The sequence below is a fragment of the Aulostomus chinensis genome, chromosome 16, assembly GCF_037954235.1.
Source record: "Aulostomus chinensis isolate RoL2024-O1b breed Wild chromosome 16, RoL_Achi_v1.0, whole genome shotgun sequence".
NCBI classification, from domain to species: domain Eukaryota; kingdom Metazoa; phylum Chordata; class Actinopteri; order Syngnathiformes; family Aulostomidae; genus Aulostomus; species Aulostomus chinensis.
The window spans coordinates 5,663,734-5,690,107 of record NC_141335.1 but is presented as its reverse complement, the minus strand read 5'-3'; the positions used below and the strand labels follow the sequence as shown (position 1 = coordinate 5,690,107).

Sequence of the window (26,374 nt, the reverse complement as noted above, 5' to 3'; positions counted from 1 at the left end):
AAACTATGTACATTTTTGTTTTATAGAAGCAGATGAATTCAGCAGACATGCAAAGTTCTGATTCCCATGATTAAATAGAGCAAAGCTCAGGGTTCCTCCATACGTTGACGCGAGTCTTCTTTAATACCAGCACAAGGGTGATGCTTCCCAGCCGGATTAACTCGACCACGTCTTGGTGACGTTGAGGTGATTCAGGTGATCTACGATGCGTTTGTGTTTGGGAAAATTGGAGAATGCCTCCTCCTTGATCTTGATCCAGTTTTGGGCTCTCCGCACGGCGGCGTGACCGTGCTCCTGCTCCTGAGTCATGTACGGCCGGCTGATCCAGTATTCGTTCTCAGCCTCACGCTCCAGATGCTTCAACGTATTGCGCTTCATCTGCCATGTAATTTTCCGTGGACGCCGATACTTTCCAATCCACTGATTCCCAGGGATGCGTTTGGTCAACAGAACCATGGTGAGGAACATGGTGCCAATTTATTTCTGGCACGACAAAAAAATTGGTACAAAACATCAGTGACAATAATACTTTTTATGCTAGGAATCAAACTCTCAACTTTCAGGTGGACCGATCTTATTTGGACAATTCAAATACATCTTTAGTTCAACTAATGAGAAAAACAAGCAGTTCTCTTGCTACTCTAGTTTTAAATTACAAAAATATTGAGCTAAACAAGCTACCAAATGTGGTAAATGTGAGGAATAGAGTTTCCATCTTAGTTTGGTCAAATCCTGCATGTTTGCCCTGCAGTCATTTGTTTTCCTAACGAGTGTAAAGTTAGACTGTTTGAGCCATATCTTACACCACCTAAACAAACAGATATAGGCAATAGAGCACCTGTATAAAAAATCCTGTCATAAAATAAAGAGAAGTGAAATAAAGCCATTCCCCGAGCTTGAGTGGAAAAGCGCTCATCATACAGTAAACACTAATGTCATTATTTGCCCTTGATAGTCACTTCTGGTGCAGGATTACTCTTCAAACACAATTTCTCCTTAAAATAAATCTGTGTCACTGAAGTCTTCTTCAGCTCATTTGAGAATTAAACCCCAAAGAGGACCGACTCTAAATACATCAAAATAACTGAAAACTGCTCATAAAAGTGTACATCAACAGTCTGCATAGATTAGATTATCAATTTGTGACCTTTGGCATGATGTGTCAGATATTTTGAGGAGTTTACGACAGTGCGTGGCAATGACGTAAACTTATTTCCTCGGGTTGATTTGGTTGTTACACAATAAGGGAATTAACTTATGAAGCAATCCTGTCACACAAACCACACAGAGGACAGCTACAGTGAATTAACTGTAGGTGGGAAAAGACAAAACACTTAAAAGTTAGTATTCCAGTTCACAAACAGCAAGGTAAAATGGATAATATCACCACTGGTTACAGCTGAGTCTCACCAGATGACCAAATGTTAAAAGAAGCAATCAATGTCAATTTTAATAAAAACAATTATATGTCAATAAAGTTTGTGTTAAAGGGCTTCATTTTGGTTCGGCTACAGTCGATGGGGTGACTCCTGACATGCTTTGACACAAAATGCAGCCAGTTTGAAAAACTGGGATCAAATCTGTGACTGTCACGGAAATAAACTATTGACACGCTGGAGTGAGATGCTATGATCATATGTAACACAAACTGTCAAAAATGGCACCATGAAGGTATCAGGACATCGGACTTTCAACAGCAAAAGCGCCTGAACTAACCGCTTCCAGACTGAAACTGTTGCAAAAAAAAATGTTACACTGAAACAGCATTATTATCTTCAGATTGACAGAGTTTCTAACAGGTTAGCTGGGAAACTATTTGAGGTGGAGTTGACATGTTATCACAAAGGCTAATTCGTCCTTCCTCATTGACATTGAGCTCTTTGCGGCGATAACTAGATGTTATTGAACAACTGTGTTTTAGTCATTCGTCTTACACAGAAGTACGAGCTTAGTGTGTGGTTACTACTCCGCAAACAACACATGACCCCATTATAAAAACAGGGTCGAAATGTGCAAAACGGCTAAATGGTGTTTGCTAACATGAGCCCCTAGCCACAACCTGATGCTAGCTAAGCTGTAGCCCAAAGACAGTGAAAGGGGACTATTTGAATACTTTCTGGAATATATGTATTCCTTACCTCACTCCATCACCGTGAAAGGGAATAGTCCTCTATCCAACAACAACAGGGGGAAAAAAATGAAAGATTGATTAATAAAACAGGGAGACTTGTTCCAGAAACAGTGTGGACGGACGCGTATGCTATTTCCTGGTTGTTTAGCTACGGTGTGCGAGAAGGCTAAGAATGTCTTCATAGAATTTACGGTTCGCGGTTGAACATTAGGATAAGGTTGTGGCACATTTGTCACTTGATATCATACAAGTAAGACTCATTGTGTTTTCTGTGAGGTTTATTCATTATTTTATCAACATGTATCGCGAGTATGACCCATGATTATTATTTCTCATCCGGGCTCCGACTTCCTGGCCCCTCCCACATGAGGAAACTTCACTTGTTTTCGTCGAATTTTCATCGTCCCAGGTGACAGGTTCAGAGGTCTCTTTGAGTTCCTCCTGGTTTCAGAATGTTTTCCTTTGAACTGTTTTCAGCCACCACCTTGACTTTATTGGCTTTGTGTTTTTCACTGTTTCTATTGTGAGTCAAGATTTATTGTTTTGTTTTTGCATTTTTTTCTTTTAGAAGTTGTTGAAATGATTGCAATCATGACGTGACAGTGTAAATTGTGATACGATGTGAAACACGCCCTCTGTTTTCTAATACAGGTATGGCATTTGGCCGTACAGAGTTTTCAAAAAGCTGGGAATTCCTGGACCAATGCCTCTGCCCTTTATTGGGACATGGTGGCACTTTAGAAAGGTAAGGACTGGAGTTGAGGCACACAAACAAAAAAACTGGAGAAACTGATGATTTTTCAGTTAGAGGCATACCAAATTCTTGTTTACCAAGGTTACTGTGACCTATAGAAACCCATATGACCCTAAATAACCTTGCTTTTGTAGGGATTTCTTACTTTTGACCTTGAGTGCCAAGCCAAGTATGGAGATGTCTGGGGGTGAGTAAGATTACAAAATTGTTCAAATATTGGTGATGACATTGTGTAGCGTGGAACGTTGTACAGCTACATTAATGTTTCCTGTTTCTTTAAAATCTCCCTGTATTGATGTCAGGACTTTGGTTAATGAAAGTATCAGTTGTTTTATGGTAGTTTAATAACTGATGTACGAGAACATACAAATCCCTCCTGTTATCAACTGTAGCTGTCAATCATGTATTTATCAATTTTTAAACAACTTGTAAATATCCTCAAAGCTTGAAAATATGGCAGATTTAATTGAATTTCATAGTGCATTGAGCAGCCGCTTATTGACTCTCTTGTTTCCTTAAAACAGAATTGCTTTTCTTTTCTCTTTTTTTTTGTCCGTAGACAGTCAGGATATCGAGAAAAATGTAATTCAATAATTTTTTTTTAATATTTCCTCCAACAATCCAGAGTTGTCCTGTTTGCTGTCATAGAAATTCCGGTTTGTACTTAAAAATGTGATTTATGAATGATTAAATTAGGCACAGATTAAATTGTTCTTATCTTGAGGGTGATTTATTGTATGATTTCGTCATAGTTTGTGCAAATATAATTGATTAAATTTTATTACATGGCCATGGTAATTATTCATTAACTTTATATCAATTATAATGGCCTTGACATTTTTCTCGTCCAGCCCTTTCAGGAGCTCACATACCTGTCACCTGCACCACCTGTCAGGTCTCCCATTTCGCTGATAAATTGATATAAACTGTTTTATTGCCTCTATTCGTTATATAAGTGAACATCGCGCTGCTAGTGCTAAACATCGGTTTAAACAGTAATGGGTTCCTCAGGGTAAGTTGGAGTTTCATTGGTGGTCCCTTAAATTGCTGTGCAGCTCCATCATGAGGTCAAAACAGCACTTTGTCCTGAGCCTCCATTAGTTTCAGCTGAAATAAATCTCCAACATAGTGAACTTGTTTTACCAGCTTAAATGATATTCCCATTAGCAGGAATCACCGCCTGTTTTACCAAATGGTAATCATGCGTTCGCATCAGTACCACACTGGCTTGTAATTCTATTTTTCCTTTTTGAACCAAATCGTTAGTGCTTTTGTAAATTAACGGAGCTGTGTCACCGTTTTCCCCGGTGCCAACACAGTGACTGACATTGACCGAAAGTCCTGGGCTTGTGTGTGTGTGTGTTTAAGTACTGATAATTAAGTGTAATTATTGCGAGTGTTCTATGAAAGAATATCTCACAAGAGGAATTTATTTAGTTGTAGGAATTTGCTTAAATAAAGATCAACATGTATCTAACCCGGCTGCACGGTGGTGCAGTGGTCAGCACTGTGGCCTCACAGCAAGAAGGTTCCGGGTTCGCGTCCCGGCTCCGGCGTGGTATCTTTCTGTGTGAGTCTCCATGTTCTCCCTGTTCCTGCGTGGGTTCTCTCTGGTACTCCAGCTTCCTCCAACCATCCAAAGACATCAAGAGGGGACGAGGCTGATTGATACTCTAACTTGACCGTAGGTGTGACTGTGAGTGTGAATGGGTGTTCGTCTCTGTATCTTGGCCCTGCGTTGGGCTGGCGACCTGTCCAGGGTGAACCCTGCCTCTCGCCTGTAGATGCTGGGATAGGCTCCAGCCCCCCCGCGACCCTAACTTGTAAGGAATAAGCGGAAGACGACAATGGATGGACGATGGACGTATCTAAGCCTGTACTTATTGAATTTTTTTTTAAGTATTCGCGTGATGCAGCCATGATGTTGTTGTGTTTTGCGCAGGTTGTATGATGCACGTACTCCAACTGTCATGGTGGCAGACCCTGAGATAATTAAATCCGTCATGGTAAAGGAATGCTACTCGGCCTTCACGAACCGCAGGGTGAGATGCTCATCTTTTGTTCTGCTAGTGCTCGCATTAGCACTCTGCCAGGAAGGTGGAGGAAGTGAAAAAATTTGGTGAAGACGTGGCCCCTTTTGTTTCACAATCACATTGCAGTCAATGGCGTGCAGACATCTCTGAGCGATGTGGTCATGAGTCCCATGACTTCCAAATTTCAGTGACAGGTTAGATTAATTCATGTCTAAACAGTCAGTGGAACTACGTACTTCATAGTTGTTCATGTTTGCAGGACAACTTTGTGTTTGGACCACTGGCGGACGGTATTACAGCCGTCAAAGATGAGAGGTGGAAGAGAATCCGGAGCTCTTTATCTCCATGCTTCACCAGTGGGAGACTGAGACAGGTGGGTGCACCAAACTCACCTCGGCAGGCTGGCTTCTATGACCTTTGGTCACACTATAAAGGTGCATGTGGCCCCACTGGGCCAGTGCAGTAAACTCACAACTCAGATTTAATCACAACACTGTATTGCTATTCCAGCCTCAGTATCCGTATGGTACTGCAATACATCCTGATAAAAATCCTACCATGAACTATGTATGTTATGGAAGCGATAAATCTAATGGCTGCTTCATTTAGTGTAACAACATGAAACTATGGAACTTTGTGAAATATCCAATTATAATCCATCCATCATCATCTTCAGCTTATTCCTACACATTAAGGGTCGCGGGGGGCTGGAGCCTATCCCAGCGTCAACGGGCGAGAGGCGGGGTTCACCCTGGACAGGTCGCCAGTCCATCGCAGGGCCAACATACAGAGACGAACAACCATTCACACTCACATTCATACCTACGGTCAATTTAGAGTATCAATCAGCCTCGTCCCCAAATTGCATGTCTTTGGACGGTGGGAGGAAGCCAGAGTACCAGAGAGAACCCACGCAGACACAGGGAGAACATGCAAACTCCACACAGAAAGATCCCGTGCTCGAGCCGGGACTCGAACCCGGAACCTTCTTGCTGTGAGGCCACAGTGCTGACCACTGCACCACCGTGCAGCCCTATCCGATTATAATAGTAATCTTTATTTGTATAGCACCTTTTATGCAAAAATCGCAGGTCACTGGGCTTCATAACAAAAAGAGAACATTAAAATGATGTCAAAAGTATGTTAAATGATGTTGGAAGTGATTATTGAGAAACAGAGTGAACTGAAGCAGAAATTTTAAATTGAATTGTTTGATTGAATTACTTCGTTGAGTTATCCATTATTCCTTTAATGTGATGTATATATTGTTATACTCCCCAGGGGTACGAGGCAAGTTTTCAGTAAATTACTATGGAGCATACTGCAATATTTGTTGTATCCCATGGTATTGGAATGCATGGTGATCAGATAATATTGTGAGGTTTATTGAATATGTGCTCTTATCAATCTCTTTCCAAGGTGTTTCCCCTCATTACTCGCTACGCAGACCAACTTGTCGAAAGTCTTGGGGAAAAAAACTTGGATGAACCACTGGATGTTAAACAGTATGTTGATGAAAATAGACATGTTATTTTTTAAAAGAAAAAAAAGAAGAAGACTTTCAGGTTACCACCTTTGTGTCTTTCCCTCTGGAGGTTGATTGCGCCCTACAGCATGGATGTGGTGACCAGCACGTCCTTCGGTGTTCAGTCTGATGCCATGAACAATCCAGATGACCCTCTTGTTGTTCATATCAAGAAAATTCTTAACTTCAGACTGTGGCTAATACTTTTATTAAGTATGTTGCCATTTCACCTGTCATCACAATTCAAGTCAATAGTTTTCATGTGTGGTGTCAAACACTTTGTTCTCCTTTCAATAGTTTTTCCCTTTTGTTTGCGTGTGCTAAAGCTGCTGGGTTTGGATGATCATTTGATGGCCAAAGAGAGTGTGAATTATTTTTACAACATCATTAAGAGGTTTAAGGACCAGCATGACATGGACAAGTCGGTAAGCATTTCACCTGCAGCAGCTTTTGAATGATCGTGATCAGTTAGTAGAGATTTAATAGAGGTTGTCCATCATCGTTTGTGTCGCTCAAGCGACAGATGCCCTCTAGTGCCCGCAGTAATTAAGACCAGAAGGACTTGAGGATACACCCAAGACTCCACAGGTCAATTAGTGGCCTAGAGATGTGCATTTTTTTTTTTTGACAGTCGCAGTCTTAATGCTAAGCTAACCTAGCCTCATAATCAATTGACAGAGATGAGGAATCAATCTTCTCATCTAACATGTCTGACTGTGCTTTCAAACACTCAGGCATGACACGGTTGGAGCCGATTCAGATGATCTCAAATCAGTGTCACCCGTATGAGAGCTGATGTATATCATATAAGTCGTGTCTGATGTTAAATCTTTGCTCCGTGGTGATGTAGATTCAAGGGGACTTCCTGGAGGTGATGATTCAGAACGAGATACCAGATTCAGCGATAAAAAATGAACAGGACCAGCCAAGTAAAGGTACGTTTTAACCATAAAGCTAAGATGTACTACATATTGAGATGTAGCTCTGCAGAAAGTACTTTGTGTGTCAAGATAAATCCCAAGTATTTTGTCGCAGGTTTGACTGAACATGAGATTCTTTCGCAAGCCTTAATTTTCATCTTCGGTGGCTATGAGACCACCTCTGTCACTCTCCGTAACACCCTCTATAACCTGGCCATCAATCCCGACGCCTTGGAGACCTTGCATGAAGAAATCGATGCCAACCTACCAAGAGATGTAACGTGTCACCGTCTGTTAATCTTTGTAATTCTATGACAGAGACGACTGTATAGTTCCCTCATTCTGATGTGTCTCCTGTTCCTGAAGGCTCCTGTTACATATGAGGCTGTGGTTGGCCTCCAATACCTCGATAACGTTCTTAATGAGTCGCAGCGTGTGTTACCCACCGCGGGTCGCCTTGAGAGGGTGTGCAAAACCACAATTCAGCTCCATGGTCTGACCATCCCAAAAGGAGCAATGGTTGGGATCCCTGTGAGTATGTTGCATAAGGACCCACGCTTCTGGACATCACCTGAGCTTTTCAGACCAGAGAGGTAATTGTGACAAACTCTACTTCTTTACATTCATGAGCTTCCTAGTTGTCAATGATGTTACTGCAGAAGAAGATAAGAGTCCAGTCCAGGATCTTTGTTGGGCTGCTCTTGGTATGACTGTCATGTTTACCCATTGTTATACATGCTGAAGTACATTAAGACAGTAACGTGCACGCTTCCGTTCAGACTGGCTGAAGTACATCCACACTGACTTGTTGAAGCTTTAGTAGCTCTACTCTTACATCTGTGTATTTATGAATTTAGAGGTGTCTGCATCTCTGGCCCCTGTGCAGGTTCAGCAAAGACAGCGGGGAGGAGGTGAACCCGTATGTTTTCATGCCGTTTGGACTCGGTCCTCGAAACTGCATTGGAATGCGTTACGCTGTCCTGGTCATGAAGCTGGTTCTTGTCCGTATCCTGCAGAATTACACTCTGGAGACATGCAGAGACACCATGGTGAGACGTTCACACGGCAACACACACACATTCATTCACTCATTCATTTCCTGCTGTTGTGTCCTTCATTTTTACATGAATTTCTTTCTTTAGATCCCTTTGGAAGTTGACTGGGCGCTCCGGCCAGTCAAGCCAATAAAACTGAAGTTTGTTCCCAGACATCAGTAGTCCTAAAAGGAATAACTCCGAAAGTTCAAATGAAATGTTTGTCACTGTTCTTGATCAGATGCACTGTATATCTGTGGTCTTGTACTTTGTTTTTAATCTTCAAACATGAAACCTGACTTTTCCTCTTGATTGGATCCCCTGATTGAATACGTGAGTTGTTTGCTGAAGTAGCTGAGTGTAAATGGAGGAAAACCACATGAGTGAAGTTCACCATTAACAGGTCAGACCTGGGGGCCAAACTCCCTCATCTGTCTCATTGAAGGTTTTCTGTATTTGATTTTTAGAATTATCACTATAGCAACAGTTGATGAAGTCAGTACAGACATTGTTGGTGGATTCAGTTTACGACTTAACTGAATACTTAAACTCAATTTCATATTTTTTTTTAGCTTTAACACCATCAGATCCATTTAGAAACTTTCAAATTGATAATCTTTAGGTAATTCATTATAATTTTATATATGTATATGAAAAAGTGTGTTTTTGTAACCAGCAAGTTTTCTTCTAAGAATCAGCTGATTATGCTTCTATGACCTAAAATGTACTGAATTTTAACCATGTTTAAGTCAATTTTCAACCATTTATCCATTAGCTCAGGCAGATTTATGAGGTGTCTTAACAAAAACACAGTTAAACATTTGTCTTCTAAAAGTTTTTGTTGAGGTCACACGATGGGGCTTCAAAGCTGAGAAAATATGAATTCTCTTCTTTTTGTCTTTTCGACTCCTAGATAAGATTTGTCTTCTGTCCATCTATTCCTATTTTATCATGATTTTGAATATCCTATCAGCAAGACTAGTGCCTTTAAAACTTACTACAAATGTAAAATGTACAAAGAAAAGTAAAGTTTTATTGGACACTGTGTGCTGGTCATTTTCTTGTCTGGAAGTGGTTTCGTCTTTCTGTTGATGCTGTGACGTGACAAGACTTCAGCTATGTAGCTAAGTGAGACAGTGAAAATGAATTTTTATCACTCACAGAAGCCACAGTTTCCCATTACCTAAAATGTCAAATCACTCATTTAACCCATCAAACTGCAGTTATGACACAGACACAATCATGTACTTCTCTTTAATAACTTTCCAACAAGGTACAAATCTGGTCAGCTCCCCTGAAGGCTCTGGAGGTTTAACTGTGAAACATGAAGTCAGTCTTTCCAGCGTTTGAAGGACTGAGGTTTCCCAAACTGCAACTGTAGCTCACACAGTCGGTGCAAATAAACACATAATTAATATTGTTTTGCTATAGTAATTGATATAGTTACTGAAATGTAAAAAATAAAGTGACTTTTAGAAAACTGTGCAGTCACTTAGATAGGAGTGAAGATTGGCGATGTGTATCTTTGGCCTCAGTTGTGGTTGTTTGCTTCAGCATTCTGAAATGGAAAGTTTGATATATTCATATGTCAGCTGGTAGAAATGAAGAGTTTGTAGATTCTTTGTCAATAAACATAAAACAATCACAGAGTAACAAATAACCCGTCTGAAGCTATGAGTGTTCAGGGAAACCTCAGCAAGCGTTGCCAAAAGGTAACAGTATAATTAAGAGCCAGCAGAGGGCGCTGATATGTCTGTCTATGTGCATTAAAAAAAGTGGTTTTCATTCACAAGGAAAACCTTTAAAAGAAAACACTGATTTGAGTGATTTGCTTTAAATGACAAATATGCTGGTTTTGTGTTCTACAGTGTCTTGGATCAAAATTGCTTCACTTTTTTATCAAAATTATCAGCCACTGTGCCAAAAAAGTGTTGCTGAAAATATCCTGAAATGTTCCGTTTTTTGTTTTTTTTTTAAGAACTCAAAATCCTTGAAAGGTGTTGGAAAAAGTCCCATAGAAACACTGCTACATGTGTACAAACGGTGTGTTATGCTTGTGTGTTTGTGTGTGACATTTAGGGAAATCTGGCCCAGTTGGCAGTTTCTTGGTACTAATGGAACACAACTACATACGCGCATGCACGCACCCCCCCCCCCCCCCACACACACACACACACACACACACACACACACAGGAAAAGACCAGCTTTGCATACAAGCATACAGGTTGTAAACAAAAGCTCTGTCTTATCAAAGAGAAGAGTATAAAAGTGCACTGCCACAGTGCATTCTTGAAAAGCGCTCTGGAGTGTCCACTGCATTAGAAAAAAGCAAACATACAGTAATACATAAACATAAAGGGATAAAAAGCTTTCAAGGATTATATTACAAAGACTTTTTGGGTCCTGAGTTTTTCGAAGATAAACAGAACAGACAGAAATGTTAAGAGTCTGTTTCTCATAGTAATACAATTGGATTTTAAAACTATAAACAGGGCTTCTTAGTAAAAACATGACAGTTTCCCCGATTGTAGTCCAGGCCTCTGTAAAACTGTGAAAATGTGTTTTTAAAACACATCTGTGGCTCATATTTTGGGACAATACACACAGTGCAGCATCAGAGGAGTTGCTCGTTTACTCCTACGCGTTACAGAGCAGCATCTTCTTCTTTAGTAGAAATGTCTCCATGGTGATCTAAGAAGTTTGACTTGTCTGAGTAAAAGTGCATGATGATCTCAAAGAGTTTGATGTACGTCTTGATGTGAAACTTTAAATGTTAGTGAGGCTATGTGCAATTTGTGCATCGCCCCTAACTGGACACAGACGGGAGGAAGGTGGCTGTCAGGAGCGCTGCAGCGGGAGGATGGCAGGCCAGCTTTTTTGGCAGAGATGCTTACTTGCACTCTCCTCAGAGCCAAACAAGAATACCCACCTCCCCTCTTCCTCTCTTCCAAAGTCATTATATGAGGCCCAGAACGGAAAGTAGTTCCAGTTGTTTCTAATTCTGAATTTACCAAAGCTCACAATTTTAAATTATTTCATGCATGATGTTCTGCACAAACCTAGCTGTGTGGCAAGGAATGATTATTCTGAAGAAAGCTGTATTTGATGACTGTTGTTCGGTATGCTAACACTTTCCATCTACTCCTAGTCTTTGTGCTAAGCTAACTAGCATTCAGCCAGTCTCCGTGGGCCTAAGCTCCCTAATGCTCACACACAGAGGAGAGAGGGGTATCTTTCTTCTTGTCTGGTTCTGGGGAGGATGGCAAATAAATGCACTTTCCCAAAAAGTCGGTGTGTTCCTTCAAAGATGGCTTCAGCTCCCATTTATGACGCACTCATCCTCAGACCTCAGTGCAGATTACACATTTTTAGGTCCTGACATCTTGTGCTCAATGTTGTCAACCTGCACCTCGAGTCTACTCATGTAAAGATAAAACATTTTGCTTTACAATAAAAAAAGGCTAAACACACTGACGGCAGGGAGCAGCCTGGCAGACTCTTGGCCACTGGAACATTTGTACCTTGCTACAAAGGCACCATGGCAGCTGCTTCTAAGAAAGAATTTGCCCTCTTTCAGCCTGGAATCGAACCCCACAAGCTCCTGCTAACAAAAATGCTTCAGGGGACCTCTTTAACATTCCTTGCAACAACGATAACTGTTGCTAACATCACAGGCTGATTTGGGAATCTACTTCATTGTGTTCAGATGGGCATGTAGCACGACTGCTGATTTATGTATAGACATCAAAAGTTTGTCCCCTTTTGTACTCGATTACCCAGAACTGGTAATGAAAATTAAACAAAGACTAATAAACCTGTGCCTGGAACAGTTCTGTGTCTGTCAGGACATTTGGCTGTAGCTGGACTCATCAGCTGGTGCAGGTACTCTGAGGCCAGACAGTGTCTGTAGTCCTGATCTCAGAGTCCCAGCAGACCTTGTAGTGTTTACCGGCGAGGCTGGTGGCCAGGCTGACGGGGCAGAGAGGAGGGGCTGGAGGAGGAGGAAGGGGAGCAGGGTGACATGGACGCCAAGGAGGCGGTGGCAGCGGCATCCTCAGCCTCCTCCAGCTCTCCTCCTGCCTGGAGCTCCTGGCTGACGCTGCACTGTAAGGCAGCCGGGGTCAGCCACTGTTTGGGCAGGCAGCTCTGGAGGAATGGCACGCAGGAGCTGAAGTAGGCCAGGCGGTTGACCCAGCGAGGGATGTCTGCACCACACAGGATCTGGAAAGGGACGACAGACAGAAGAATAATAGGGGTTATAAATCTGTATATGGTCTTATTGTTCTAATTTCTCACAGGATGTACAGCATTTAAAAAGGTGATGAAAAATGTCTCAGAAACATACAAACAGAGAGTACAGAGGACACCAATTGCTTGATATGAATAAAGGTTAATCCACCATCCACCCCGATTCAACTCAACTGCAGGAAGTGAACCAAGACACAGAGGATTATGGGATGTGTGGGCGGCCTTTATTCAGATGTAAACAAAATGCCGGGGAGGTAGGAAGACAGGTAGAGGACTGACTCAGACCTCTGCCGAAATCTGATGTTCACAACATGTCTGGGCCGAAGAGTTAATATTTTCCACTGCTACAGTTTTAACCGATTACACTTCTATGGGTGAGCACATCTCCAGCTGTGTTCCTTCCCTTCACACACACACACACACACACACACACACACACACACACACACACACACACACACACACACACACACACACACACACACACACACACACACACACACACACACACGCACACCTCAAAAAAATCTTTTAAAATCTTTTTTATAATACTGTTTTTTTTAGGTTGGATCTGTGTACTAAACCCAACTGCTCTTAAAAGCAAACAAAACAAATTTGATGATGTAAATAGATGCCGATAAGCTTCCTGTTGATCCACTAACCGTTGCACCTCCAGTTAGTACGTGTGTACGTGTATGTTTGGTGTGTGTGTGTGTGTGTGTCTGTGTGTGCTTGCTGTGTGTTTGCCAGCTGGCTCTGCATGCCCGGACTTGTATCAGTGTGTCCTAATCCCCATCTCAGTGTTGGATGTAACTGTAAAGACTCCCTGCTCATTAGTCACACTAGGGTAAGCCGATTTGAAACCACACACACACACACACACACACACACACACACACAAACACACACACACACACACACACACACACACACACAAACACACACACACACACACACACACACACAGAGGAATGACTGAATCAAGTTGTGATCACTTTAAGAAACTGTGATTCCATTCCTGGTTCTGATATAAATGCTAAAAAAAAATAAGAATAACATATCTTTTAAGGGTTTTTCTCGAGAGAAAAAAATCCGTTCCAAAAATAGATGGAACCTGCACAACTTGGTTTAATATTCTGACGCTCTACACAACACAGTGTCAAGAGCTGATGTAGGAGTTACTCAGCTTTATATCGAGCCAGAAAATGATTCCAAAGAGTGGCTTGTACAGGGCGTCACCTTCAATCAGACATCAGAGTGAGACAAGAATTAACATGCAAGTGTTTGACATTGCACAGGATGCAACAAAATCTCTCCTCAGCATCTCAGGTCAGCTCTGATACAATGAGGTATCCATTTCATTGTTGTCGGACAAACCTCTGTTACTCTTGATGACCACCTTAAGAAAGATGTCCAGCCGGACTTGTGTGAGGTCCCCAGGTCAGAGTAGCAGCTCCAGTTGATTACAATGGAAGATATCAGCTACAGCAGCCGTGTCGCTCAACTCGCGGCACAGATGTGTCAGTGTAGTTCAGCTGTTCGGTACTCACTTGTAATGGGGAATATATGACATAAAAATGTCCCTACGACTGATATAAAAAGGTTCCTGCAGGTTTTAATAGGTTAAACGTGAACTGAATTAAGTTTAAGATCTATTTCATAGCCATTATGACAAACAGGTTATGAGGAAAATGACTAAGAGTCCCAGAATGACTTGAAAATTACATCTACTCACATTCAACAAGAGAAATGACTGCGCATAATGTAAGAGTGACTGGAGGAACCGATACAGACTATTACCAGAGTGCTTACTTAGCAGCCAATTCCTTCAAACACGTCGAACGTGAGAAGTTATTGCCTCACAGAAGTAACTTTCTCATCCTCATAGATGTTGAGGTAGAAAGACAAGAAGACTCATTTATATTGCAGTTTAAGACCTTTTTAGACCCTGTGTGACTCAAGAACAAAGTTGTGTGTGTGTGTGCGTGTGTGCGCGTGTGTGCATGTGAGTGCGCGTGTATGCGTTCCAACCTTTGATAGTGCTGAGGAGAAGTGATTGCAGTTCTTGTGCATGAGGTGGTAGGCGTTGCCTTTGTACTCTTTTCCCATTTCCTCCACGATTCGCTCCACATCCTCCTCAGTGAAGTCTGTGGTGCCCAAGACTATAGATCGTCTGCAGCGGAGAAACAGAGAGAGGGAAGATTCATCAGTTTCCATGGTGAAGTCCAAATGATCAGTTTTAAGTTTTAAAACAACAAATCAAATTGAGTTTTTGCTCCTTTTCTTACTACAGTAACTGATTCACATTCTCTAATAACTATCAACCTAAGTTGATATTGTAACTTTACTATGCACAAGACATGCAGGGCTTGAATTAATCACTATGAATGTTAGTTATTGGTAAAAATGACGCAGTGCAACTAAATGGTTCTTCTCTCAAGTAATAATAATATTAATAACTCAGGTGAAAATGAAACGCAGGTAAACTGCTTGGTCAATCGAATGATTGGTAACAAACCAATAAGGCTTGAGCTTGAAAAAATAGCTTGGAAAAAATAAAATCCAGATGATGTTACACAGGCATACATCCAAGATCATTTATACTTTGAGTGTAGAAGTGCAGCCTGCATGGAGACAGTGTGTGTGTGTGTGTGTGTGTGTGTGTGTGTGTGTGTGTGTGTGTGTGTGTGTGTGTGTGTGTGTGTGTGTGTGTGTGTGTGTGTGTGTGTGTGTCAGGGAGAGTCTGTCAAACGCCACAGGGCACATCAACTAGAGCAGAAGTAACACACAGCAGCAGAGTAGCAGTGGGTAGACACAGACCGCAGGCTGATTACAGGAATCCAAAAATGTATTGAACCGGCTGAGCGCTCAACCGTCTCCACGCCGCAACAGACGGTTTCAGCCGCGCAAGGAAGCAGCAGTGCTGGGGAGAAATATTTTTTTCAGCTTTGGCGAAATTAGTTTTTACACCTGTGGGGTTTTACAGAACTAAAGATCTTATAATCTGTTCTTTTACGCTACATTAACTTTAACGCTGCATCAAAAAAATATAAGAAACATTGGAGATGTGCAGCCTGACGTCACGGCCTCGGGAACGACCACCGAGGGCACTTTTTCAACAGCGGTCTGATTAGCGAGTCTGAAAAAATGATACATTTTGTCTGGTTGGGCTTCACAATGCAGACAAACTGTACCAGGAGTCAAGTAATATCAAATTTTGAGTCGTTTACTCCTCCTTTGATGAATTCAACTAACTCTGACATCATTAACGGGGACTACTGTGCTGAATTATGTACACGTACCGCATAAAGAGGTGTAGTAGCGTGTATGTTGCGCGTGTGCTATTCAGCCTTTGTGGGGTCATTTCAAAGACAAATGTAGATACCAGGCTGTTCATTAATGCTGCTGGCTGCTGTGACACCACGAGTCACCTAAGGCCGAGTCTGAATATTCAAAACTACTGTCAGGAGTTCAGGCTTTTTAAAGACTCCGAGAGTCTGGACAAGCTGGATGAATGAAAGGGTATCTTGCTTGAGAATGACATCTTCCTGATACTCAAAAATGTCCAGATGCATTTGCATTACACTTACTTGAAAGTGAAGATTTCACCAAGTTCAGTTGCGTCACCCGGTGTCATCTCAAAGATCCCTGAGAGCGCGTATGGATGTCCGCCGTAAGCAAACTCTAACATGACATGAAAACACACGTTTAGGTAAAATGGGGGGGGGGGGAGTCAGCTTCCCTAAAGTGAAAAATGGTGATGCTGTTCGTGATTTCCTGAGTGTGACGAATCATTTTTTCTGAAACAGCATCCCAGACAGCCGACGTGTTAAAGACGTTGTCACATGACGAGGGAACCTTACCTCTTCCATAGATCTCAATCCCTGAGTGGAAGACTCCGATACCCAGAGAGCTGGTGAACTCATTCAGGCTGTACTAAAGAGAGCGAGAGACAGAGACAGATTAAAGAGATGCAGCGCCCTTTTTTCCACTGCGTTGGTCTCCCTCTGGGTGGATTTACATAGAAAAAAAAACCTCTTCTCTGTGATTGCAAAGTCAGATTGACGCCGATATGGGTCAGAACCAGTATTAACACCCGCAAATGTGTCACCTCAGGCGTGTTTCATTCACTGAGTCCACGAAGGCTGAGGCTTCTTAACAACTAAACCCGGTTTTAACAAGATATAAAAATCTCAGGTTTTAGTTTTCAGTTCCTTGGCATTGACTCTCATGAGAAAACAAACCAAACTGTGGGTGAACTTTATCTGTTTCAACTCCCGAGTTTTATGTTTCAGCACCCTGACGTTTTTCTTCTCCAGAGAGCTTTTCAACATTAAAAGAAGAGCAAATGTAACATAGACATTGAAGTCTGGTATAGAATTGAAAGGCATATACTGATACACATGATTACTTAAAAAATAACTGCTTTCATTAAGTTTTGATTTGAAATAAAAATCCTTTTTTTTTTAAAAAAAAAAATCCATTTATGATACACAAAAAAGTGAGACACTCAGTGTTTGTTTTTTTTCCAGATTTGGTGTGCTACCCGATGGCATTTTGATGTTTTTCGATGTGACAAACTGTGGACTTTTTAAAAGCAAAATCTAAAAAGTAAACGAGAAACAAACATCCTGAGCTGAAACGTGTCCAATAGTTGTTGCTTTTTGAAATTATATTCCAGTTTGCATTACTTGTGAGTAACTAGACGTGTGCAGCTACTCCACGGACGGCGTCTGAAGCCACCTGTGAATCCCTCCTTCATCCTCGTTCCACCTTTGAACGAAGCACTGTTATTGGTGGCAGACTCCCTTTGACATCTTTATTCTAGTGTAAAAATAAACAACTCAACGTAATCCAAAGACAAAAGAATCAATCCCAGCTGACGCAGAGACATACAGTACACTGAAGTATTGGCTTCAGTCCTCAGTGTTCAGTGACAGGCAGTGTGCTCCCGACACTCGGCCAAACCATGAATCCCATCTGGCTGAAACGGGATCTGACACTCAGATGATTACACGAAATCTCACACTCACACACACACACACACACACACACACACACACACACACACACGAAAGCCAACAAAAATCAATAACTGATTCCGGCAGCAGTGATCTCTGACATTATATTCCATCTTTTCAGTGTCCAACATCATGTGGCTCCAAGATGATTGGTCAAGCTGTTGCTAGGCAGGCTGAGTTAAAAGTCTTCTGGTGGGACGCTTGTCTGAAGCGTGATGTGATGTGTCTGGATACTTCAGGGTTTTCCTGATCTGATTTCATAACAGTTGGAGGGTTGCCATCTTGCTGGTTAAATTTCAGCGCTCGTGTCGATCGATTTGTGATTATGAACTTCAAAATAAAATCAAATCAGGACACTCAATACTTTTGATCTCATACATCGATCGACAAGAACACAGTGATTGTGGTTTTAGGTGGTTAGGCATAAAATATAATCACATTTCTGAGGCTCAAGTTTCTGAACATGAAGTCAAGCACCTAATTGATGAGTGCTGATCACAAATTACATGCCCCTTTATTTTTATAACGTGGGGACAACAGGGTACTGTTCAGCGTTCACACATCACATGCTTCCTCTTCAAGGATTGTTTGCACTGCAAAACCCAAGCAAACCTTGATTACCACGGCCAACCACTAAGAATCTGTCCCGTTTACACCTGCAAGTACCAGTTCTGCTACCTTTAAAGACCCAGGGCAGCGTTTGCGTGTGTCATTTTAGGTGGTGAAGGAGACAAGCCATGTCACACAGAAGCCAGACATCTAGGCTATATTTAGTTTTTCACTTCGTGTTTTTAATCTGCAACAGAGGCTGATAAACAAAGGTCTTATTTGACATATCCTTCAGGAAAAAAAAACACTCCGATTTTCCGAGGTTATTTCCAAAGACGCAAAAGATATTTCGAGGCATTTTTTAAGTCCAAGCGCCTTGAACATGCGGAGTAAAAAGAACAAACTTTCTTTTCTCCACTCGCTCACTGTACCGGCTTGATCTGGATCATACACAAATAACCAGGGGCCAGTGCAGTGTCCTCATTATCTTACAACCACATTTTGTGTTTGGACTGTTATTCTCGGTGTGCAGAGGCAACGATTTGCAATGCTGATGGTTGATGAGGAGGCTGCAAACGCTGAATGTGTCGCAGCCAAATATTTGCATTAAAATTGAGTGGAAAAGATCAGATTCAGCTGCACGGAGGGAACGTTACACTTCATCTTGAACGTTCACAGCCCAGCTGTGCTAGTTTCTGTTCTGTCACCTGCTGCCATTTCCTACCTGTGACCTCACCCAGTTAAAGAATGAAGGTAAATATCGCGCATAAAGAAGCAACGAAATGGGCACAAAAATCCTGAAGATGATGAAAAAGATGTCCTTGTGTTGCTGTTCTTGCCTCCAACCAATCACCTCGCCGCTCATTTTGAAAAAATCTCATCTTCCTACCCTTTCACATCAGCTCACATGCCTCTTTAAATACTAATGAGCCATAGTTTTACACTTCAGACTGACCCCGAAATGATCTGCTTTAACAGATAAATACAAAAAGAAGTAACGATGCCTTCAAGGAAACTAAGAAGTCCGTCATTTCTCCGCTGTGGTATGGTGTTCTTACACATTTGTGCAGAGACATCTATGGTAACTCATTTGTTCATTCCATCTTTTTTTTTTTTTTTTGAGAAAGGAGGGAAAAAAATAGCATTCTTCAAATATTCTTCGCAGCAGCTCTTTTGTCCAGCGGTCTACAATGTACAAGGTCACACACACCAGTGTGTTCCTACGTCTGAGGAGAAGCCTTGTCGGATGATTATACTTGGGAGTCGGGACAATAAACTCCCCCTCTGCTTAATGACTTTACCCACAGATTTGCCAAAGAAAGAAAGAAAAAAAAGGAAGAGCTTCAGAAGTTGATCTAACCAATGCGATAAATCCTGTCCAGAACAGTTAAGACTCAAAGCACCCATTTGGGCTGCATCATAGACCCAAGGCTCCAGAGGCACAAAGCCTCAGCTGACGAATAAGCATGAACAAACACTTCTTCTGCTGTTGCAACGACTCTAAACCTTTTTAAGCAGAACGTGACTTTGATGGCCGACATATAAAATTAGAAAAGCAGCATCTGCTGTGTGTCTGAACACATCCATGTTGGATGAGAATGTGTGTGTGTGTGTGTGTGTGTAAAGTATTTTTAAGTCTGCTAATCTGCAGGAAAAGGCAAGGCCGTCTTCTCCCAGGACTAACAAAGAAAGCTAGTCTGGGACGCTTCTGCTCCTCCTCCTCACCACCCAGCGGTGGAGTAAGACTCTTATCTTAGCCCTCATTAGCTCAAAGCTCGTTAAAACCTGCCTCCTGCCCAGCACAGAGGAGAAGCTGAGAGTGTGTGAGAGCATCTCAGACGGTGTTTCACAGAACAACTGACAAGCAGATGCTAATGTCTTTCGTAATCTGTGGACATGATTTTAAACCAAATTTTAAAAACTCCCATGTAGAAGCCACCAGCCAAAGCCCCTTCGCATCCTCAAACATCAGACCTGTCAGTACTATTCTTTACTGTATTCTGTCCATTATGCTCTTAAAAAAGTGTCAAACGTCCATGTGAGTTTTCAGCGTATTTGGTCGCCCCTGACGAAAACCTGACCTGATGAGTCCATTTAGTTTTAGAGTAGTGGAGTAACTGCATATTAGTTTTAGGGACATTTCAGTCATTTTATTCATCACTCACTTCATTCTCGTTTTGGTCTCTGAGTTCTGAAAGACGGCAGTTGACAACGGTCTTAGCCCATGCTCGTCAAGGAAATGTCATGCTTTTGCATCAAATATTCATAGAACCTGAGTCACACACGCTGCCTCTGTCTCAATTGACAAAATTAACTCTGCTGGAAATCCAATTAAGAAACTGCTCATGAATAAAATATGAGGGGAATCTGTTTTTTTCCCCAACACCGTGGAATGAAATACCTGACAAATCACATGTATTTACTGTATTGACTTATGCTGTAGGTAGTGTATGTTGAGCTACATCTAATTTTCTGTCCCAGTAGCCGATATCAAGTTCTCTTCTGCATCTGATGTTACTTAATATCAATGATTCACAGCAAAACATGGCAGCCAGCACAGAACACATGTGCTGCAAGAGTATCTACCAAAACACACACACACACACACACACACACACACACACACACACACACACACACACACACACACACACACACACACACACGCACGCACGCACACACGCGCGTAACAAAGCAGAGGTCTGGCAGGGTATAGGTGCTGTCAGATAATGCTGTCTCATTAGACCAGCAGAGTGAAGCACTCAGAGCTAGTCAGGAAATCCACTTAGAGGAGATGGGAGCGGGACGGCCCGGACAAAATGGGAACTGTGGAAGAAGAAAGGCTGAGGGGCGGCTCTGGTCTACTGCGCTGACGGTCATGTGACACCATTGATCCTCAAATGGACAGGAGGATGAGGAAAATGTTCGGTGAGGACGCAACTGGGTAGGAAGACTCCCTGCTCCCCCTCCCTGTACACGGTTCTACATGACACGGCGTGAACACGCGCGATGACAGTGGGGAACTTGTAGTATGTGGAACCGCTGTTTTCACCTCTGCTGTCATCTGATCTTTGAAGATTCTGCTGTGACCATCCATTTTACAGGTCAACGTCATGGTGCTGCAGAGATGTCTTGTCTCCACATTATATTCTACAGACTTGAGCATCTTTGTGTCTTAAAGATTCCCACCAAAATAACACCATTGACAAAGGATTTTTCAATGAAAGTGAGAAAAAGGAAGCAGAAAGTAACATTTCCTCTAAAAAGGAAGTCATTTTGCAACGTCGGCCAAAATAATCACGGTTGCTTCAAAACTGTGCAGCCCTGACTGCTGTGTGGCGTGCGCTGACTCGGGCGTTTACGTCACTCTCAGCCTGAGTGGAAACAATTGAAAACATTTCTTACAGATCCAAAATCTGCCTCAGACATGGGACAAGAAAGAGAGGGAAGTTAGATGTGTGCGTTACTCAACACTAGCTACCCTGTAGAGATGAGGTTTCGGATCAGGAATATCAGAATGTTGGCACTGAGGGGGAAAACGCTTTTTAGCCATTGTGCATCATTTGATGACTGACAGTTGCAATACTCCACACGATACCAAACAATCCCTCCACAGCCCCAGTGCTGATTCAGGAGGCTTCATCCGGGCACGGCGACCTCTTACTGCAGCTGATGCTTTCCAAAATAAGAGCAGCACTGCTCTTCTCATCTAATTTTTGCCATGTAAGCCAAAAAAAGCCATTTTCCATAAATGTCAACTCGTCCTTGAAGCCATCGAAGCCTTCCTCATACAGTCAACAGCCAGTCAATCTATAAACTTAATTAACCGCTGCTCTCTTCGACCCTCAGTTTATCAACCAGCCAGGTTGGAGCAGCTTTGCTAGTTAACCAGCCAGTCAAGCAGCTTTTCAATCCATCACTTTACCTCCATTACTCAGCCTGATGATCAATATATACACAGGAAGTGTTTCAAGTAGCAGTGAATGAACGGAGCTCAGCCATTGCCTCATCGCCTTCAATGAGGACAGGAAGTCTCTGGCAAAATCTTATTTCCACATTAGCACACATAAACAATACGTAAGGTTGTGAATCACAGATTATGAAACCCTCAATCTGGCCCCCTAACACACACACACACACACACACACACACACACACACACACACACACACACACGTAAATATACCATAAAAACCCAATTCTACTGCATACAAAGGAGAAGCGTAGCCACCTTCTTGGTTCTGGCAAGGATGCATGTCGCTATAGAGACACTTTCCATAGTGTTATCAGATATTTGAAATAAAAGTAAATAAATAAAAAAAAGCAAGCACTTTTAATTTAAATTATTCAAATGCCGCATTCCAACAAGTTCAGAATTTAAAGTTTAAGCGCTCTTGCTCATTACTGAATCAAAGCCTGCTGTCCCTTTTCATGGTTTAATCCATACAAATGAGAAAATAAAGCCCAAAAATACTGTAGTTGACCTTTAACCTTCATAAAGATACATCCAATGTTGACAATACACAGAAAGTGCTTTGAATAATACCAGCTATGTGTGTTTGAGTGTGTGTGTATTAGTTATGTATGAGTAGCTTTTGTAGAGCTTTGCGTGTAGAAGTGTGCAAAGGCCCCCGCAGCCATTCACATGAATTGAAGTGGGAGATAAAAGCTCTTCAGTCGTTACCGAGAAGAGGCTAATGTGGACGCCAAGTCAAGTGAAGGACGAAAGGAAGAGAGAGATGAAAGATAGAGCAGCTAGGGAAGAAAAAAGGAGGAGAGGAAACGAGTAAATGAATGAAAGGAAAAGACAGGAAGGACATCAAGAGGGGACAAATGCAGTGTTGAGGAGGATCAAGAAGACCAGGACCCAAGTCCTACATTCGCAATGTGCCGTGCTACTGGTGATACTGGAGCTGCATTATTCAGTGACAGCCATTTTGTCATTGTTGTGTACACGATTGCAATTTTGCGACGCATTAACATGAATCAGTTTGCATTGTTATCAAGAGAAATGCACACAAATTAGCAAAAATTTTAAAACAAATAGTCTTCAACTCAAATGTACAAACTTAATCTACTTGAACTACTAAATAAATAGCAATAATAATTCTTTAATAAAAGGTAAAGCTAAATTTTGCCACATATATGTTGCGCCGATGTTTCTTTGTAACATTATACTTGCACAAGCTGCCACTGCCATTATAAATACTAGGAAATATGCTACACTACTTCGCTGCAGTAGTTGTAAGCCACATTCAAGTGTTTTATGGCTCTCATCGTAAATCTGTACTGACACACTCCCACTGCGGAGCTAAGACCGCTGATGACATCATGGAATGGGCCGGAAGGGAGCACAAAAGCGATGGATAAACCTGAATAAATTCAGAGCAGAAGGTGGATCTTCAGGGTAAGAAGACTAAAACGGGATGACGTCATATCCCACTGAAATGTTTCAAACTATCAGGGACAGGAAATGAGACAAAGCCAGTAAATGCAGAGAGAGCAAAAGCCTGGTGCCTGTTGTCATGATCAAAAACATGAAAGCTGCTTGCTTTGTGACCCTTAACATGAAAATTCCCATTGTGAGTGTCATCTTGCCACCACGGGGGAATCCACATCGATCAATAAATCATCAACAGATCAATTTCCAGCCGCCTCTTCTACCCCAACTGACTCACTCCTGCATGGTGACAACATGCTGACTTGAAATTCAACCTCTTCATCGGTCATTCACTCACAAAGAGACACACAGACTGGGTTCAAAGTGTCACGTTACTCTCACATCCACTTGTGGTTCTACTAGGCAGTTTAGACTGGAGCCCCATGTTTTCCTGCTTTGGTCTGAAGAGAACAGCAACCCATTAAAAAAAAAAAGAGGCTTGTATACAATTAACATAGAAGGCCAACAATGCAAGAAGACAGGACTCCTTGGACTGGCTATGGTTGATGTTTCACCTCTGCTATATTTTGGCTACAGCAGCTCAAAAAGTCCAAAAGGACCATTTTGCTCCACACCTAATTAGGATATAAAATGAAGCAGCATCACATTTCTTTCATTTTCTTTTACTCTTTCATAAAGCACTTCAGAACTCAAGATTTGAGAGGTGGAATATAAATAAAAGTTTGCCAGCTTATTTACACGGGCTTGTCTGTATGCTTTTAGTTGATTTTTTTTTTTTTAAGCTCAAAATGTTTGACACGCAGCTCATCCTGACCGAGCTTGGAAAAAAAACAATGGCAAAGGGTCCTGAGGCATCAGAGCGTTCAACATGTGTTAGAGTAATGATAATAACAGTAAAAAGTTCTAAATCCTCCCTATCAAGAATCCATTGTGTCCTTTCCTGGAAAATAACTGAAGATCCAGCGCCTGCAGCTGAAATTACAGTAAAAAATATTGTTTACAAGAAGTTTGGCGTTGTAAATGTATGCCGAATGGAAAGGAGGTACGTGATCACTCTTTTAAACTAACTTTAGTGTTTGTTTATCATCTTTTTTTATCTGTTCTTTGTTAACGCAGCTATAAATCACACGTTTCATAATGGAGATTCGTAGCGGTATTGTTGACACGGCAAAAACAAACACAACTGAGTCCCGGTCCTTTCACAAATAGGTCGGAGATAATATTTTCTTTAACCTCTCTACTTACCATATCATAGACATTTAGGATGATCGGCTCGTTTCCCATCGCGGCATCCGGATTTTCTCGCCGCGACGTCCCTTCCTCTCTGCGGGTCTCCCTCCTCCGCACACCGGGTAACGTTACTTCGTCCTCCGGTGCGAGATCCAACCTCTCACCCTCCAGAAATAGACCTTACTTGTGCCCTCTTCTCGTCACTTTCACAACGGATGATCACCTTGATGATTCACTTTTACAACCCAGTAGAAACAACACTATGGAGGGGATATGTACCGTCCGACAACTGCCTGGCTTTGTCCAAATCCCCCTTCAGAGAACAGCGGCGGCGGACAGATGAGCCACTCGCCTGTCACAACCAACAGACACGGTAAACTCGTCCAGCTACCGGGGCCAAGTGGAAAGACTGACGTTAAAAAGAAATCACTTTCGTCTTCTGGGAGGCAGCTTGTCGCTTTAAAAGAAACCCTCCAACGGCTAACTGAAGCTGGCAGGCAGGCAGGATCCGTGGGTGACTGACGCGGCGCCCGTAGAAAAAAATAGGAGGGTGGAGAAAAATTCCGACTTAAATTTACTCTTAGAATTCCAGCCCTACGGTGGCCGTGCCGTGCCGATCTCAAACACAAATAAGATAACACACAGACGTATCAAAAAACACAACAGAATGTGGAAACTCAAAGTAACTAAAGGAGCATCACTACGGTGGCCCTGAAGTGTAAATCCAAGGCAAATAGGAAAAAAAACACACGATGGATTAAAAAGAGACAAAGGCAAATGGAAAGAAAACAACTCAACAAATCAAAACGGAACGGGAACGAATCATAAGAAACACTCAATAAATCTATCTTTTTTGATGACACTCATTAATGATTGCAGGATTCATCAGTAAAAATGCGGTTTTTTGATACCATCCTGACACCGGCACATAAACCTGTAACTATCTAGAATTTGACCACAAATATGTGCTTTGGTCCTTTTGACAGCTAAAAAGCAAAATCTAAAAGCTCAAGACAAAACAAGTGGCTCCAGTGTTGCCAAAGTAAAAATTATGTTTTTGGTTGTTGTTGTTTTTTTTGGATTGTTGGTGAATACTTCAAACATGAGATAGCACTTCTGGACCAATGATTATACATTTTCACAAATAAAATGACCACACAATTAAATTAGGAAGATGATCTGCAAAGTGATCTTAAAATGACTTTGATAGCAGTGAGAGGACGGCCTTTTTCACAATGCCTGTGCAGAAAGCAGGGTCCATGATGAAATGGTTTCCCAGGGGATTAATCTCAACATCTTTCGGATTAATCAAAATGGAGACAGAAGGTCGAGCCTTCCTAATGCTCTTGTGGTTGAATGGGGAGCAAAATTCAGATTCCCAAATCCTCCTGGAGAAGAGGAGGTTGTTGTGAAATCGTATTAATACCACGCGGGATACAGATCCATCACGCGTCCACAGGTTTTTTTTTCGCAAAGATCACAAGGTCGCAAATCTTGAAGGTAGCACACTTCACGACTCTCGAATG

At 41.9% G+C, this 26,374-nt stretch overlaps 3 protein-coding genes across 3 annotated transcripts; 1 reads left to right on the top strand and 2 right to left on the bottom strand.

Annotated features, from left to right (window-relative positions):
* Nucleotides 1-4: 4 nt before the first annotated feature.
* LOC147247270 (large ribosomal subunit protein mL63-like) lies at nucleotides 5-2,461 on the bottom strand. The gene is made up of 2 exons (XM_086179686.1): nucleotides 2,139-2,461; nucleotides 5-483 (listed from the first exon to the last, which is right to left on the bottom strand). Exon 2 carries the CDS (start codon nucleotides 466-468, stop codon nucleotides 157-159), a length of 312 nt encoding a protein of 103 aa, XP_086035812.1. The 5' UTR covers nucleotides 469-483; nucleotides 2,139-2,461; the 3' UTR covers nucleotides 5-156.
* On the top strand, nucleotides 2,324-9,421 carry LOC147247269 (cytochrome P450 3A56-like). The gene is made up of 13 exons (XM_086179679.1): nucleotides 2,324-2,654; nucleotides 2,783-2,876; nucleotides 3,020-3,072; nucleotides 4,828-4,927; nucleotides 5,178-5,291; nucleotides 6,338-6,423; nucleotides 6,514-6,656; nucleotides 6,741-6,868; nucleotides 7,294-7,378; nucleotides 7,479-7,639; nucleotides 7,730-7,956; nucleotides 8,250-8,412; nucleotides 8,506-9,421. Exons 1-13 carry the CDS (start codon nucleotides 2,584-2,586, stop codon nucleotides 8,578-8,580), a joined length of 1,500 nt encoding a protein of 499 aa, XP_086035805.1. The 5' UTR covers nucleotides 2,324-2,583; the 3' UTR covers nucleotides 8,581-9,421.
* A 25-nt stretch (nucleotides 9,422-9,446) lies between these two features.
* On the bottom strand, nucleotides 9,447-26,363 carry desi2 (desumoylating isopeptidase 2). The gene is made up of 5 exons (XM_086179685.1): nucleotides 24,864-26,363; nucleotides 16,511-16,583; nucleotides 16,238-16,331; nucleotides 14,679-14,820; nucleotides 9,447-12,620 (listed from the first exon to the last, which is right to left on the bottom strand). The coding sequence occupies exons 1-5, from the start codon at nucleotides 24,900-24,902 to the stop codon at nucleotides 12,345-12,347; spliced, it is 624 nt and encodes a 207-aa protein (XP_086035811.1). The 5' UTR covers nucleotides 24,903-26,363; the 3' UTR covers nucleotides 9,447-12,344.
* Nucleotides 26,364-26,374: the final 11 nt, after the last annotated feature.